A 17,131-nucleotide genomic window follows, 5' to 3' on the forward strand; every position below is an offset into this window, starting at 1 on the left:
TCAAAGGACAAACCAGTCAATAACTTTAATAATCTAGTGTTTGACAAACCAAAGCCCCAGCTTTTGGGATAAGAATTCACTGTTTGACAAAAACCGCTGGTAAAATTGGAAATTAGTATGGCAGAAACTAGACATTGATCCACATTTAACACTGTACATCAAAATAAGGTCAAAATGGATTCATGACCTAGGTATAAAGAATGAGATTATAAATAAATTAGAAGAACATAGGATAGTTTACCTCTCAGACCTATGGAGGAGGAAGGAATTTTATCACCAAAGAAGAACTAGAAATCATTATTGATCACAAAATAGAAAATTTTGATTATATCAAATTGAAAAGTTTTTGAATAAACAAAACTAATGCAGACAAGATTAGAAGGGAAGGAATAAACTGGAAAAAACATTTTTACAGTCAAAGGTTCTGATAAAAACCTCATTTCCAAAATATATAGAGAATTGACTCTAATTTATAAGAAATCAAGCCATTCTCCAATTGATAAATGGTCAAAGGATATAAATAAACAATTCTCAGATGAAGAAATTGAAATTATTTCTAGCCATATGAAAAGATACTCTAAGTCATTATTAATCAGAGAAATGCAAATTAAAACAATTCTGAGACATCACTACATACTTGTCAGATTGGCTAGGATGACAGAGAAAGATAATGTGGAATGTTGGAGGGCATGTGAGAAAACTGGGATACCGATACATTGTTGGTGGAATTGTGAATACATCCAGTCATTCTGGAGAGCGATTTGGAACTAAGCTCAAAAAGTTATTAAACTGTGCATACCCTTTGATCCAGCAGTGTTAGTACTTGGCTTATATCCCAAAGAGATCTTAAAGAAGGGAAAGGGACCTGTATATACAAGAATGTTTGGGGCAACCCTCTTTGTAGTGGAAACTGAAAACTAAGTGGATGACCATCAATTGGAGAATGACTGTGGTGTATAAATGTTATGGAATATTATTGTTTGGTAAGAAATGACCAGCAGGATGATTTCAGAAAGGCCTGGAGAGACTTACATGAACTAATGCTGAGTGAAATAAGCAGGACCAGTAGATCATTATATACTTCAACAACAGTAATACATGATGATCAATTCTGATGGACGTGGTCCTCTTCAACAATGAGATGAACCAAATCACTTCCAATAGAGTAGTAATGAATTGAACCAACTACACCCAGCAAAAGAACTCTGGGAAATGAGTGTGAACTACTACATAGAATTCCCAATCCCTCTATTTTTGTCCGTCTGCATTTTTGTTTTCCTTCACAGGTTAACTGTACACTATTTCAAAGTCCAATTCTTCTTGTGCAGCAAAATAACTGTATGGACATGTATACATATATTGTATTTAACATATACTTTAACATTTTTAAACATGTATTGGTCTACCTGCCATCTGGGGGAGGAGGTGGGGGGAAAGAGGGGGAAAATTGGAACAAAAGGTTTTGCAATTGTCAATGCTGAAAAATTACCATGCATATATCTTGTAAATAAAAGGGCTATAATAAAAAGTTAAAAAAAAAGATGTATCATGAGTTCCATCATTTTCAAGACTCTTTATTACCTCTAAGTTTCCAGCATGTATCACAATACCTGGCACATAACTAGTACTTCATAAATGTTTATAAACTGACATTCATCTATTCCAACAGGAAGTTTAAAAACAATGTATTTTTGGTTTGGGTTTATCATTATTCTGGCAATTCTACTTCATACTCTATTACAGACAAGGATGATTATTTAAATTCAATAGCCAAGTAGTTAATTGAGACTCAACAGACATAACAAATGGAGATGTAATACTTAGTTCTTGAACAGAAAAGGAGGCCATCTTCCCAGGAAAAAGCTATCTTTTTCTGTGAAGGCTAATGAGGTAAAGGAAAAAAATCAAATGTTCTTGTCTCCTCTCAGCTTGGTCTTGGTACCTGAAATGGAAATCTGCTATAGCTTCTCATATGTAAACTTCACTTGGTTGGCTTTAGGGCCATTAGATTTCTGCTAAACTTTTGGGGTTTGCAATTTTCTTTGCAGACTGACAAAAATGACCCTTATTGCTACTTTGTTGACAATAGCAGCTCTCTCTACTTTCACTGATGGTCATGTTTTTAACTACTTCATTTTTTAAGCTTCTACCTCTCATAAAACTCTACCAGCTTTAGTTTTCACTTGGTGATGTCATTGCACATAGATGCAAATAGCCTCCTGAAAAATGAAACACAGAAAAAATTTCAGATTCTTCATCTGTAGATTGGTGACAAGAAAAATATTAGCTAGCATTTATATAAACTTCAAGGTCATCAAAGCTCTTTACACATATTATATTTTCATAGAAATTTTGGGAATTAGGTTCTAGTATTATCTGTACTTTACAAAGAAGGAAATTGAGGCAAGCAGAGGTTATGTGATTTGCTCAAGATCAAACAGCCTATAAGTTTCTGAGGTCAAATCTGAATTCAATTCTTTATTCCAGGTTCAGTGCTCTATTCACTATGCCATCTACCTAACTGTGTAAATAAGTAGCATGAATGTTAACTTACACGACCAAGATGATAGCATTATTTTTTGAATGGTCATACATATGTAAAAAACAAGAATGAAAGATGATTACTTCATTGAGATTTTTATTCAGATCTTCCTTTTCTTACCAAGTTCATCAATATGTGATTGAAACGTCACCTGTGGATCTCCTTGGGAATAAAAGGTGTGGTTTCTGACTTCTTGAAACTTGACAAAGCTAGCACTTCTTGAATAACTTATTCTCAAATTCAAGTTCCCAGGAACTGGCAGGGACAACAGGGAGTTTGGTGAGTCATCATAGCTATCAATAAATTCTGTTGTTCTAAATCTCTATCACATCCAGAAAACAAATTGAAATTAATTAATTAAAAGGCATGACCAAATGTAAAGATAATTTATATATTTTTTGACTATTTTAGCTTTGCTTTCATATCTAAGACCAAAGATGAAAAGAAATGTAAGCTTCCTAAATGGATCAAAATAAGATTCGATATATATAAATCTGTAATTATATGACTGATTTTCATGCAATCATTACTAGCATCTTCATGAAATTAAATTTATGTAATGAAGGAAAAAATACATTGATCTTAAACTTCCTGTTGGAATAGATCAGTCAGTTAATAAACATTTATAAAGTACCTGTTATGTGCCAAGTAATGTGTTACATGATGGAGATACAAGGAAGGATAAAAGAAAGTTCCTGGTTATCAAATTGGAAATAATCACAGAATTAAGAAGGATCAAGAAAGGTTTCCTGTAAAAGGTGGGATTTTGGCTGGCAACTGAAGGAAGCAGGGAAGTCAGGAAACAGAGATGGAAGAGGACATGCATCCTAGGCATTGAGGACCTTCAGTAAAAACATAAGGTGTTGGGACATGGAATGTCTGGTGGATAGTGTGAGTTAGAGTAGGCCACTGTGATTAGAGCCTGAGTATGTGGGTGGGATTATAAAATATAAGAAGAATGGAAAGTTCATGATGAGAGGAGATTATGAAGACAATGAGTATCAGAGGATTTTATATTTAATCCAGGAGATGAGAGGGAACTACTAGAATCTATTGATTAAGAAGTAACATAATAGACTTGTACTTTAGGAAGATCAATTTGGCAGCTGAGTGGAAAAAGGATTGGCATAAGGAGAAACTTTTGACAAGTACATCACCAAACAGAATATAACTGAATGCAATTGTGGTAAATTTTTAATTAGCTGTATTTTCCCACAGGGTTGTTAGATGGCATAATGGATAGAGTGCTGGGCCTAGAGTCAGGAACACTCATCTTCTGAATTCAAATCTGGTCTCAAGATACACTATCTGTATGACTCTGGGCAAGTCACTCAATTTTGTTTGCCTCAGTTTCCTCATCCATAAAATTAATTGGAGAAGGAAATGGCAAACCATTCTAGTATCTTTGCCCAGAAAATCCTAAATGAGATCATGGACAGTCAGACATAATTGAAATAACTAAATCATAATACTCTCCCAAACTCAACAGCCTCATCTATTTTCTGAAGTAAAGAGATCCAAGAGGTCCATAGAATCTTTCAAGTATTCTCAAAGGTCCATAACTTTAGGCTCCAGAATCTAAGAGAATAACTAGGTAGATGTGCTCACTTCTATTTCATGTTTTCTAGGATTAAGCTGTGCAGTTGTGATTTCATTGGTATAGATAATTCACAAGTGAGCAAACTCACTGTAGCAATGAAGATCTGTGTGCTCTTTGCAGTTTATAATCTTAAAAGTTGCCTGGGACAATGGGAGATAAAGTGACTTGCTCAAAGTCACAAAGCTAATTATGTGTCACAGGCAATTTTTAAGTCTTGATCTTTATGGCTTCAAGGCCAGTTTTCTATTACTTACTGTATGCCATCTCTTTTACAGAAATTTCTCCAGTTTCATCAGATTTTTAGAGTTGGAAGAGGTGTCAGCAGCCAAATAGTCCAAAGTTATATGCCCAAAGAATCTCTACTATAAATAATGCTTAACAAATGCTCAGTTAGTCTCTACTCCAAAACTTCTAATGACAGGGAACCTATTACTTTCTGAGCCAGCCAAGTCCATTTTTGGAGAGCTCTAGTTGCTAGAAAGTTTTTCCTGACATCAAATCTAAATTTGGCTCTTAGTATTTCTCCTGGTTCTTCCCACAGTGGCCAAATAGAACAAGTCTAATCCTTTTTCCACATAACAACCCTCCAAATACTTGGAAAGAGCTATCATATCTTACCTATGACATATTTTCTCCAGAATAAACATTCCTAATTTCTTCAATTTGTTCTTATATGATGTTTACTCAAGACTTTTTAACCACTCTGATGGCTTTGTTTTGGCTAGTCTTCCCAGCTAATTGAGATCTTTAAATTCAGGACTGAACATTATATTTGAAATGTGATCTGACCAGGGTGATTTAGGATGAATACTTCCTTTTTCCTGGAAAGATACCTCTTCTTTTAATACAGCACAATATTGCATTAGCTTTTTTTTTTTTTTTTGGTCCATCCTATAATACTGAATTAATATTGAGCCTATAAACCATTAGTATTCCCAGATCTTTTTCAGATAAAGTTCAATCTAATCAGGCTGCCCCCATTCTGCATACATGAAGTTGATTATAACTTATATGTATGACATATCTATTCCAACTGAACTTCCTCCTTTTTAAGCCCAGCATCCTGTTCATATCTCTTTAGATCCTGTCCTCTAGTGTTTAACTTAACTTTTCCAGCTTTGTGTCATTTCTAAACTTGATGAGCATACCATGTTTATGCAAGTCATTGATAAAAATGTTAAATAACATAGAGCCAGATATATATCCTCAAGACCCTTCATGGGAGATCTTGTGCAATATGGAACTATTAAACAACTACTTTTTGAGTACATTCAGCTGATTCCAAAGCCATCTAATTCTATCATCTTCTAGTCCTCATCTCTTCATTTTTTATAAGCACAGAATGAGATACTTTGTCAGTTTCTTTGCTGAAAATAGGGATAAACTGTAGCTACAGTTTTCACCTGATCTACTACATGTTTAGTAAACATGTCAAAAAATGAAAAGTTGGTCTGTCATGATCTGTTCTTGATATAGTTATGCTGGCTCTTTGTTATCATTCTTTTTTTTTCTTTCCAGAAACTCACTGATCATCTCTTTAAGGGTATGTATTAGGGACTAGATCAATAAGTCTAAACAACTTTGTCCAACAGCTAAATAGCACTTGAAAGTAAATTGGGTGGGGGTAAATGCTTTAAAGCAAATACTTTAAGACCTACTCTAAATTAGGGACTGAATTAGTATAAAGGAAAACATGTCCCTGGTTCTGGTGAGTGTTTCCTATTTCTGTTTTTGCTATAACTTCTCAACACCTATATCTATATTTAAAAAAAAAACAATTAATATTGATGAAATTAAGGTGCTAATTGTTGCCAATATATGGTAGACCAAAATAGATTGGAGGTCTAAACTGGTAGCATTAGAAAAATCACTCCCTCATGAACTAATCCTAGAACTTCAAGAAAGGAAGAGAGAGGTCCAGCAAGCCTTGTTCTTCGGGATCCTGCCACATCAAGCACAGTGAAGCTTTATGATTCAGATGCTCAAAACTTTTAAAGTCTAGAGAAGCTCTCTCGATTTTACCAGTAATCAAATCACTGGAAAATAATTTTCAGATGTTGTCTTATTTGAAAAAAGGGACATGTGTCTTTTTCCAGGTCTGTGGTACTGCTTTCATTTCTCATAGTTTCTCAAATGTCAATAACAATAGCCCAATAACCACACCCATCAGTTCTTTCAGTGACCAGTCATCTTGCTGAGATGATTTGAATTCATATAAGGCAACTATGTGCTCTAATACTATCTTCTTATTTTTCTTGGGAAAAACATTCCTCATTGTAATTTGGTGCTCTTTCCTCTGTAAAGATCATTCTTCATGGTAGAGAAAACAGAAGCAAAATATTAAGAAGCTCTTCTTTCCTTCTGTTATCAGTTATCATATTTACCTTAAATGATGGTCCATTTCCTTTTCTATATCTCCTCTTTCCCACAATACTGATTAATAATAAATCCTTGGATGAGTTTTCAGCTTAGACTCATATCAAGTCAACTTTGACTAACTTGGTTTTCTTGAGCCCCAAACTCTAAGAGCAGTCTCTCTCTCTTACATCCTATACTCTTTCCATTAGCCTTACTTCATTATGATGTTTAACATCCCTGAAACTATTTTTAGAGGACCATGCCAAATGGGGTCTTTGTTTTATTTTAAAAATATTATGGTCATAGCAAACATCAACAAAAATGAACATTTTCTTATTTAAAAAATAATAGAAAAGGATTGTATATAACACTATGAATCTACTGTCCACAACATAAAAAAAAATACAGTTATCCTAATGACAGTATATTTTTTATGCACTAAGATTTTTGGGACATCCTGCATATATTAAATTTAACATGGCAGTTTTAAAACTACTCTGCTTGATTATTCCCTTATGTTCTCATTTGTATATTTTAAAAATATTTGCTATACATGCTCTTTCCTTTCTTATTTTTTGTTATCACTAGTTCCTATTCTCCCTTATATTCACACACCCCTTAAAAAAATAAAGTCCTCTTTTGTAACAAATAAGTAGAATCAAGCAAAAGAAATATACACATTTGGTGTCTGAAAATATATGCTTCATCCTGTACCTTTAGTTTGCTTTTAGCAGATAGAGAATGCCAAACTATTTCTGGAAGTCAATACCTCTCATCACTCATAACATACTTCTGCCAGGATTGTGATGTTTTCTCAGTTCATCTATTTCCCCTTTCTGTCTAGGTGGTTTATAGTAATTCCAATGACAAAATTGCTTCTGTTTTCCCCCTCAATGATTTTCTTTAAAACTTTTCACTATGCTTTCCCCCCTTTCATTCCTGGGTTTCCTTAAATGAGTGTGTTTTCTACCTAATCTATTCTACCCCTATCTTAACTACTTTTGAATAAAGTAAACTTATCAAGAACCATATTTAAGTCTTGGGTTTGATCCTTCTAAATCTTGTGTGATTCTTTGTGCTATAAGCCATTGTGGCATAGCATCAGTTAACTTTCTTATCTTTTAAGTTTCACAGCTCATAAAGCTGTGGTTTTAGTATGGTTCTAATGTACCAACTAATCTAGTTGGTATATTATAATCTTCCTTCCCAGAAATGTTACATATTATACTTTCAAAGAGAGTGGTCATTAAAAAGGAGATAATTAATTTCTCAGTTCATCTATTTCCCCTTTCTGTCTAGGTGGTTTATAGTAATTCCAATGACAAAATTGCTTCTGTTTTCCCCCTCAATGATTTTTTTTAAAACTTTTCACTATGCTTTCCCCCCTTTCATTCCTGGGTTTCCTTAAATGAGTGTGTTTTCTACCTACTCTATTCTACCCCAATCTTAACTACTTTTGAATAAAGTATACTTATCAAGAGCCATATTTAAGTCTTGGGTTTGATCCTTCTAAATCTTGTGTGATTTTTGTGCTACAAGCCATTGTGGCATAGCATCAGTTAACTTTCTTATCTTTTAAGTTTCACAGCTCATAAAGCTGTGGTTTTAGTATGGTTCTAATGTACCAACTAATCTAGTTGGTATATTATAATCTTCCTTCCCAGAAATGTTACATATTATACTTTCAAAGAGAGTGGTCATTAAAAAGGAGATACTTAATATCTCTTTTAAAAGTTTGAAAGGTAACATGGCATAAAGTCTACAAAGAATAGAGAGCTGGTCTCTAAGTCAGAAAGACTTCTATTTGAGTGCCTCTGACACACAATAATTGTGGGCAAATCATTTAAACTATCCAACTCTAAGCAACCCTTTAATACCCTAAATTGTAGGGAAAGTGCTTACTTGTATTGCCAAAAGGAATATTCTCATCTTAAACTTCCTTGTATCAATGAAATCATAGGCCCTTGCTTTGAAAAATTCAACACGGAGAAAGTAGAGGCTTTTGGATCAAAAAAGAAAAATTTTTTGTAAGAGGCTAAGGCTTATTAAAAGAACTTTTAAAGAAAAATACAAAAAAAAAATAGAATGGGAAAGTCATCATTGAAAGATTTTATGAATTATACTTTAAAGTTCTACAAGATATATTGTTTCTTAACTTCAGTTCAACATATACACTGTATTAACTCTGTGTAAGACACTGGGGATACAAAGAATAAACAAAAGAATACCTCTAGGAAATTAAATTTATACAGGAATGATACAGCAAGTTTAGACACAACAGGAAGATCAGGAAAGAATAACTATTAACTGTGTTAGTCTCAAAGGAAAATGCAGAAATGGATGAAGATTTAATACATCAAGGACAGCTTGTCCAGTAGATTTATTTCTGTGGAACACAGATTGTGTGAAGACAAGTTATATGAAATAATCTGTAAAGATAGATTAGGGTTATACTATGGAAAAGCTTAAATAGTTGGTCCATTTTTCATACTAGAAGCAATAGAAGCCACTCAGAGTTTGTTTGTTTTTTTGTAGAGGAGTAATATAGTTAGACCTATTCTTTAAGAAGAGCATTTTTTTGCAGCCATATGAACAATGCATTGGAGAGGGGGATGAATGGAGGTTAAGAGACTATAATGAGAACAATTGAGAGGCAATGATACCTAGGTTGTTGTGTGATGGGAGAAAAGGAGATGAATGCAAAAAAAAAAAAAAAAAAAAAAAAAAAAAAAAAAAAAAAAAAAAAAAGATGTGTTGAAGGGTAGATCTTGGCAACTGGTGGTGTGGAAGAAGAGGGAGAAGGAAGAACCAAAGGAGTTTCCAAGATCATGAATCTTAGTTACTGGGAGAATGGTGATACCCTCAAAAAAATAATGATGTTTGGAAAAGAGGAAGCTTTAAGGGTGGTGGGAAATAAGTTCTATTTTGAAGATGAGTTTGACATGGCAAAACACATCCAGGTGGCACTTATGTTGCAGGGCTAGGACTTATAGACTTGGGAGTAAATTGTATTGAAACAATAATTGAACCTGAGCATTTAGGATTGAAGCACTGTTTGACCGAACCCACCATACCCAAGATACTCTCTCCTCCTTGTTCATTATGCAGGTATGTTGTTATGATAGTGTTCAGCCTTGGATGTCTTGGTTTCTGGTGAGAGGGGGCTCCCTTTTCTTGCATTTGTTGCCTCATAAAGCCTCCCACCATAAATGATTTTTAATTCAGATAAATAAATTACAATAGGCAGGTAGAGTTCTGGGCCTGGAGTCAGAAAACTTCAGTTCAAATCCACTCAGACACTCACTATGTATCTCTGGTTAAGTCATGTAACTTGTTTTTTGCTTCAGTTTCCTCAACTATAAAATGGGGATAATAATAGCACTTACCTCCGAAGAGTTATCCTGAGGATCAAATGGGATAATTGTAAAGTACTTAGTACAAGACCTGATACTATGTATAAGAATAGGCACTATATAAATACATTCTATTATTATGATTTTCTTCCACCCTTCTCCCTCAATAAATCCTTAGCCTCAAAAGTCTAAGGAATTCTAAAAAGAAAGGAGGAAAAAAAGTACTGGATGGACAATCCATATAGAACAGATAAGTTATTATTACATGCAAAAGAATACTAAGCATAAAAGAATCAGTGTGCAGTAACAGAATGGAACAGAATTAAATTCCAATCTACTAGGAGTCTAATTAGAATATAAAATAATTTCCAGAATGGTTAATCAGTATTACAGCACACCTCAGCTGATGGCTATCCAAACAACTCAAGGTACAATTTTATTGTGTATCAAATGGGACAGAGTGGTGTTAAACTTTTTGTCAGTGACTGATTTCAATATAATACATTCCCTTGCAGACATCTCCCATTCAGTCCTTCTAGACCTTTCAAACTTATTCAGTTGCCTCAAATCCTAGACACATCTAGTTTGGGATACTCATTTGCCTGAAATCAAGGAAGAACAAATATAAAAAGGGCAAAGGTAGTTGTAGGACTTGATGCAAGGCTGTGTACTTGAGTTCATGCTTGAAGTGGAGATGGGCAGTAGAGGGCACAGTGATACTGAGGTATTGAAAGACTCATTCTTTCCAGGCCCTCATTGAAGTCACAGGATATTACCTGGAGAGTTACTGCCACATGGAGGGGATGACTAAGGGAGGGACCATTCAGGGCTTTCTTCATTTTTAAAATGCCAAATACTTTCATCAACTGGCCACTATTTGGTCATAGGCAGCTAGATATTTACACCTAAAAGGAAGCCAAGCTATGAGTTACTTGGAGTTGTGGAAATTTCCAGAGAAACTCTGGGCACATGATCCTCTACAGGTCATTTCAGGTTTGTTACAAATAGATGGTATCATTAAGGATAAATGTGTAGAAGGAGTAGAGAAGGTCAAGGCCAGAGCATTATAAAGAAAAGAAAGAATCCTTGCCTTAAAGGAATCTGTAATCTAATTTAAAGAGAGGCAAGATATAGGGGGCCAGGGAAAAAATGTAGGGTAAGGAAAGGAGCCTTAGATTTGAAGGCATAATTTTACTTGGGGAACAGTACATAAATCAACATAAAAATACTGGGAACAAGTAGTCAGAAGGAGAAACTATCCATTCAAACAGGAAAAGAGAAAGTTGAGCTATAAAGAGGTATCAAAAACTGCAAAGAGGTCCAGGAGCATGAGAAATTAGGACTTTTGCATTGAATTTATCATTTTTGAGAACATTGTAAAAGCAGTTTCCACAAAGTGGTTAAGTTGAAAATCATATTGCAAGGAATTGAGAAGTGAATGACTGATTGTTAGGAAATGTAGGCAGCGAGTTTATGATTCTTTTCACAGTGAAATAAACATGGCTAATAAAGATGGTACAATTATTGCTAGTTGAATCACAGTAATATATAGTAATAAATTTAGATTGCATAAATGATCAGATTTGTTAGTGAATAAAATAAAGGATCATGTGCTGATGAAGTTGCAATGAAGGGTTTAAGGAAAATTGCATAATTAGAAATAAAAATGGTGGAATAGGCTTCGTCCTTAAAATGTAAGTTACAGAATGGAAAATACTATTTTTTTTTTAATTAAAAAGAACAATATGGTAAGCCTATACGTGATGTATTTTGAAGATAGTGAAAATAAAATAGAAATGCTCTCAAAATATAAACTTGCCTATATATTTCTGGTCTGTTTATTAATGTACATATTTTATAGTCCAGTATTTTTCAAAATAAGTTTTATGGTTATCATCTCATCTATCATATTTATTTAGTTGATTTATTCAATAGTATCTTCCCCTCCCCCCCTCCAAAATGCATCAGGGCAAAATATAATTAAATCAGTGGTGTATGTAAAATATTTAGAATGGTTAGCTTTAATAATATATACTTTATTTTTTAAAATATGAGAATATCATAAAATGGACATCTTTAATATCACTCAATCCAGGTTGGATATTTTACTAAAGCCAGTTTTATATAATAGACTACAAAATAAGAACTAAGGAAGGCAGAGAATTCCATTGATGAGTCTGACAATAAACTTTTTAAAAATCTGTCTTTAGTTCCATAGTTAGAGGCCTGAAATAATTGTTGCTTTCTATGGGAAGACAGTCCCTGTGTGACTACTTAATAAATCTTATAATGATAAACAGAAGTGGGGTGGAACTCGGAATTATCAGGGATTCAGCTACTAAATCTCACATTGTATAAGTTCTTGAAATAATTATGATCAATAGATATCTATTTTGGAGGATTTAATGTGAGGTTAACGTTCTTCTCTTTCCTTTCCAGATCAAATCTCTAGTGAGCAAACTACCAGTAAGGAAATTGCTTTTACCAGTGCAAATTGGCAATTTCTCTTTTAACAGTCATAAGATTTTCTTGTTCGGCGAAAGTTAAGTGATTTGCCCAAAGTTTCTTCCTCCACAGGTCAGAAATCAAATATAGCAAAAGATTGGACAATAATATAATGAATCTTGTCAATAAAAAGAACATCAATTTATAAGCTTCAAGCCAAGAGAAGTTAGGTGTCGAGAAGCTTTCTTGAGAATGTTTGCATTACTAATTACGCTGTATTTGATTGCGCCACCAAGTTAATTGTTTAATAATATAACTTGAGTACAACATTAATAATTCTATAATGTGGTATTATTACACTGAAGCATAAAAGCAGCCGAGTACTTGAAAAATTTTGGGCAGGCACATTGGGCATAAGAATGATTCTAAAACTTTATAGTTTATTTTGAGAGGAAAATGTTCTAACAAGATGTGTACTTATGAATTCCTCTAGGGCCAATTCATAACGAAAGCTGGAAGTTAACATTTGGACTTTTCACTTTTTCATGCATATACATAATATTGTGCTTCAAATGTGGTGGTAGGGGCAGCTTTTTTTTTTTTTTTTTTCCTTTCTTTTTTCCGTCCAACACAACATAACCACATTGCAGTTCGGAGACTGGAATCGGACCCCAGGCATTGTGATTTGCCACTTCCTGCCGGTTTTAGCACCCTGCTGTAGGTCGTGCTCCCACCCAGGCCGAAGTTATTTATTATACTTTTGTTACTTATGTAATGCAGTCCCGTTGAACGAAACCGTATAATGGAAACGAAACTGAAACTAGCTGCTTGGCGGCCAGGGTAAACTCCCGGGGCTCGTTGCTCAGCAGCGGGGCAGATCCACCCGCACGCAGGGCACGGAGAATGCCACTGCCAGAGCTTCTGGCTTAACCAGACCAAAGAGATTTTGAAGGCAGTCCGACGTAGGGAACTGTACCCGGGGCTGATAGAGGGTCTGACGAAAGGGGCCAATGAACGGCAATTCAGACGTTTTTCAAGTCAGGCCACCGCGCTGCGGAGGCTTTAGCAGGCACTTGCTTGAGCCCAGCAGGGAGGAGAGGAAATTGAAGCGGCCGTTTGATGATAGTTATAAATCACAGCTTCTCGGGGACAAGCATCCCCGGGTCTAGCGTAGGCGGCACATGGCTCCAGTTATGACAGGGGGAGGAAGGCAGCTCCAGGGAAATTGCTGAGCGCTGAGGCTCACAATCAATGCGGGCCCTCATCCGCTTCTCTCCTCCCTCCTCAATGTAACAGCAAAAGCTCTGGCAGCTTTCAGCACCTTCTCCTCTCTCCCCCCTACGGAATTAGGGCCCAGAATACGAGGCATGGGGGTGGGGAATAGGACCCCTCCCTTCCCAGCTGCGTAGAAAGTTCCATCCAGAGGTGGCAGCTAAGGGGTCCCGCTGCGCAAGCGCACTTGAGAGCCGGGCGGGGTTGTAAAGGGACCTCGGATTGCCGGCGTCTCGGCTTTTCTGAGAGGTTCCAAATGTTCCCGCTAGCAGACGCCGCGCGCCCGTCTCCCGGAATTGGCCCCAATCCCAACGTGTATCCGTGGGTGCCATTCCAGTCGCAGCAGCGCGCATACATACATATACACACCCATTAACCTCTTCCCCCGAGGCCAAGTCCATTTTAAAAGGAGCGCGGGTGAGCCGACTTCGAACCCTCCAGACACCACTCCGACACCCCCTCCCCAGCTCCATAGCCCCTCCCTGTCGCGTACTCTAACATCTTCCATCCAGTCTCCCCTCCGCCAGTCCCGAGAAGAGTCCTAGTGCGCAGTCGTGGTAACCTAGGCGGCCGAGTCTAGTGAGGATTTAAAATCGACAGCACATGCGCAGTGCGAATTCTGTTGCCGGCGAGGGCGGCCCTCCCTACTCCCCCCTCCCCCTCCCTCTGCCCGCCCCCGGCCCCTCCTCCTCTTCCCCCCCTCCCCTCATTGGAGCCTCGGCGGCGGCCTCCTCCTCGGTCTGGGTTCCTGCTCTGCGCTGCTGTCTTCTGGACTGTGTGTCCGAATAGCAGGGACCGGAGAGTGACCGAGAAGCCCCGGGCTCCGGGTAGACGTAGCACGCCCGCCGCCCGGTCCCCTCCTCCGGGGCGTCCTGTGCCGGCTGCGCGGCGGCTGGGCCCGCCCCCTCGGCTGCCCCCCCCTCCCCTTTCCCCCTCCCCTCCCGCCCCATTACAGATGGCCGCTCCCCCCGGCCTGTGGATAACGCCGCCGCCGCCGCCGCGGCCCCCGCTCCGGGGCGTGTGACTCGGGAACCCCTGAGAGAGTGAGCGAGCCAGAGACAGAGAGAGAAAAGCCGGAGCCGCCCGCCAGGAACGTGCCGAGCGCCGGAGTCCATTCGCGTCCCCGGCCTCGACCCTGCCGGTCCCGGCCCCGGCCTCCCAGGCTCAGCCCAGCCCGGGCCCGACGCCTCCGCCACCGCCTGCTCTCCCTCCCCCTCCTCCCTTCCTCCTTCTCTCTGTCTCCCTCCCTCCTGCCTTTGCTCCCTCTCTCCTCCCACCCGGCGGCGGCGGCCGAGACACCGACGGGGGAGGGCGAGTGAGCAGCCGGCCTGGAGCAGTGCCGGGGCCGGACCTCGCGGCCGGCAGCGCTCCGTGTCTGTCTGTCTGTCTTTCTCTGGGGGGGTGGGGGGTGGGTTTGTGTGTGAGTGTGTGTGAGCTTGGGGGGTGGGGGTGGAGGCGTTGGAACCGGGAGGGCAGGGCTGCGGGGCTGCGCTCCGCCGCCACCGCCGCCCGGGAGAGCCAGGGGGCGGGGTTGCTGCTGCTGCTCTTGCCGGCTGCCGAGCCTACTCTGTCTGGGGTGAGTGAGTGCCGGTCGGATCTGTGAGTGTGAGTGAGTGTGTCGTGTGTGTGTGCGCGCGTGTGCAGGGGGTGGGGAGGGTTCGTGTGCTTGCAGTCGTCTCCGCTTGGGGAGGAGAGGCGGCCGGCGGAGAGAGGGTGAATGGATCCGCGTGTGGCCTGGATTCAGCCGGAGCAGAAAGGACCCGCTAATGCTCTCTGGATGCAGATCTGGGAGACCTCGCAGGGAGTGGGGCGGAGCAGCTCTAGCTACCCGCCGTATTTCTGCCTCAACTCCCCGGCCCTGGACACCACCGCTGCCGCTTCCTCTCCCTGCACCCCTGGCGGCGGGAGCCACAGCTGCACCCCACTTGTCAAAGCTGGCCCTGCCGCGGCTCTTCAGACTTCGACCCCCGGTGGTGGCGGCGGCGGCGGTAGCGGCAGCCTCTCCTCCGCCTCCTCGCCTCCGCCGCCCGCGGCGCTGCCAGTGCTGCTGACAGGACTAGTACCTGCCACCGCTGCTGGGAGCACCGAAGGTGGGCGGCGGCTGCAGAAGTCTCCCTCCGTGTCCTCTTCGTCTTCCACCTCTTCCAACAACGAATCTGGCACCGAAAGCCCCGGTTTTTCCTCCTCTTCCTCCTCCTCGTCCTCAAGCAGCGCCTCTTCCGGCCGGACTCTGTCCGGGGGCGGCGGTGGGACCTTACCTGGTCGGGGAGGCGGTGGAGGCCCGGGCGCCTTTTTTAACTTCAATGAGAACAAATTGAACAATCTCAACAGCGTGAATGGCCATCACCACCACCATAATCCGCACAGTGGAGCCAACGGCAACCTCCTGGCGCCGCCGCCTCCTCCGCCCCCGCCGCAGCCCCAGCAGCAGCAGCAGCCGCAGCAGCAGCCGCAGCAGCAGCAGTCCCAGCCCCCGCCCCCGCCGTCTTCTGCCCCCGCCTCATCTAACTCCATCCAACAGCACCAGTATCATCCGGGCCGCAGGAAACGGGAGAATAAAGCTAGCACTTATGGGATGAACTACCTGCTGTCCGGGAGCCGAGGGGCCGCGCTGAACAATAACCATCTTCCCCAGGAGCAGCAGCAGAGACCCGGCACCCCCTGGAAGACCAGGACTTACAGCCCGGGCATCCAAGGGTGAGTAATGGCCTGTAGAGAGCGGACAGCACTTGAAGAGTTAAAGTAACGGGAACCTGGGCATGCAGGACGGGAAGTAATATTCTATTGCAGCTATAAAGGTTAGGAAATGGTGTACTAACGCGTGTGTGTGTTTTGGGGGGAGGAGGAGTGACCCGCATGTCCTAATGTACAGAGAAAGGAGGGGCTTAAGGGGCTGCGGTTATTTGGTTTCTTTCTGAAGTGCAAGACTTTTATGGGGGGTGGAGTACAGCAACGGATACTTGGTTATACAAAGTAGTGTGGAGCAGGCTATAAAAAGTGAGAGAGGTTGAGCATTAAGCCACAGTCCCATATGGAAAGCATTTATTCAAGTCACTATTTCCCCTATTGCTCTGGTGAAGAAAGGAAATTGAAGTGTTCAGGAAAGTGATTGTTGTTAGAGTGGTTAGATTACAAGGAGGTGCTTTAAAAAAAAAAAAAAAAAGTCTGCTCCTCGTTTGGTGTAAACTCGAAAAAAGACCTGGTTGCTAGATCTAACAGGGAATTCAGCAGAGAGAGTTGAACACTCACAAGAATTGTAGAGTACCAGTCAAAAGTCATTTGTACTGAATCGGTATCTAGCTGCAGTACCTTACTGTCGAATAATTTCGTTTGAAGTTATTTTCGTGAATTTAGAGGCAAATCAAATTGCTCTTGCCATTGAGGTAAGCATGATATAATTTACAACTACTAACTTCAATTTGTCTTTTAAAGGAAAAGTTTCGATTTTAATATGAGCATAACAACTTAGATTATGAAACTAATAGATGAAGGCAAAGCCTACTGGAGTTTTATATATGACTTTTCTACATTGATACTGTGCAAAATTTCCTTGCTAATCAC

The 17,131-nt window shown here is 40.0% G+C and overlaps 1 protein-coding gene across 2 annotated transcripts in view; it reads left to right on the plus strand.

Moving 5' to 3' along the window:
* The first annotated feature begins 15,041 nt into the window (after positions 1–15,041).
* The window catches only part of TENT4A (terminal nucleotidyltransferase 4A), a 91,520-nt gene continuing 89,430 nt past the window's right edge, over positions 15,042–17,131 (plus strand). For both annotated transcript variants that reach the window (XM_003759614.4, XM_031946112.1), the window contains exon 1: positions 15,042–16,267. In XM_003759614.4, coding sequence (XP_003759662.2) covers positions 15,288–16,267 — 980 coding nt within the window. In that variant the 5' untranslated portion in view covers positions 15,042–15,287. The remainder of the gene's footprint in view (positions 16,268–17,131) is intronic.

This window comes from Sarcophilus harrisii, chromosome 1 (assembly GCF_902635505.1).
Source record: "Sarcophilus harrisii chromosome 1, mSarHar1.11, whole genome shotgun sequence".
NCBI classification, from domain to species: domain Eukaryota; kingdom Metazoa; phylum Chordata; class Mammalia; order Dasyuromorphia; family Dasyuridae; genus Sarcophilus; species Sarcophilus harrisii.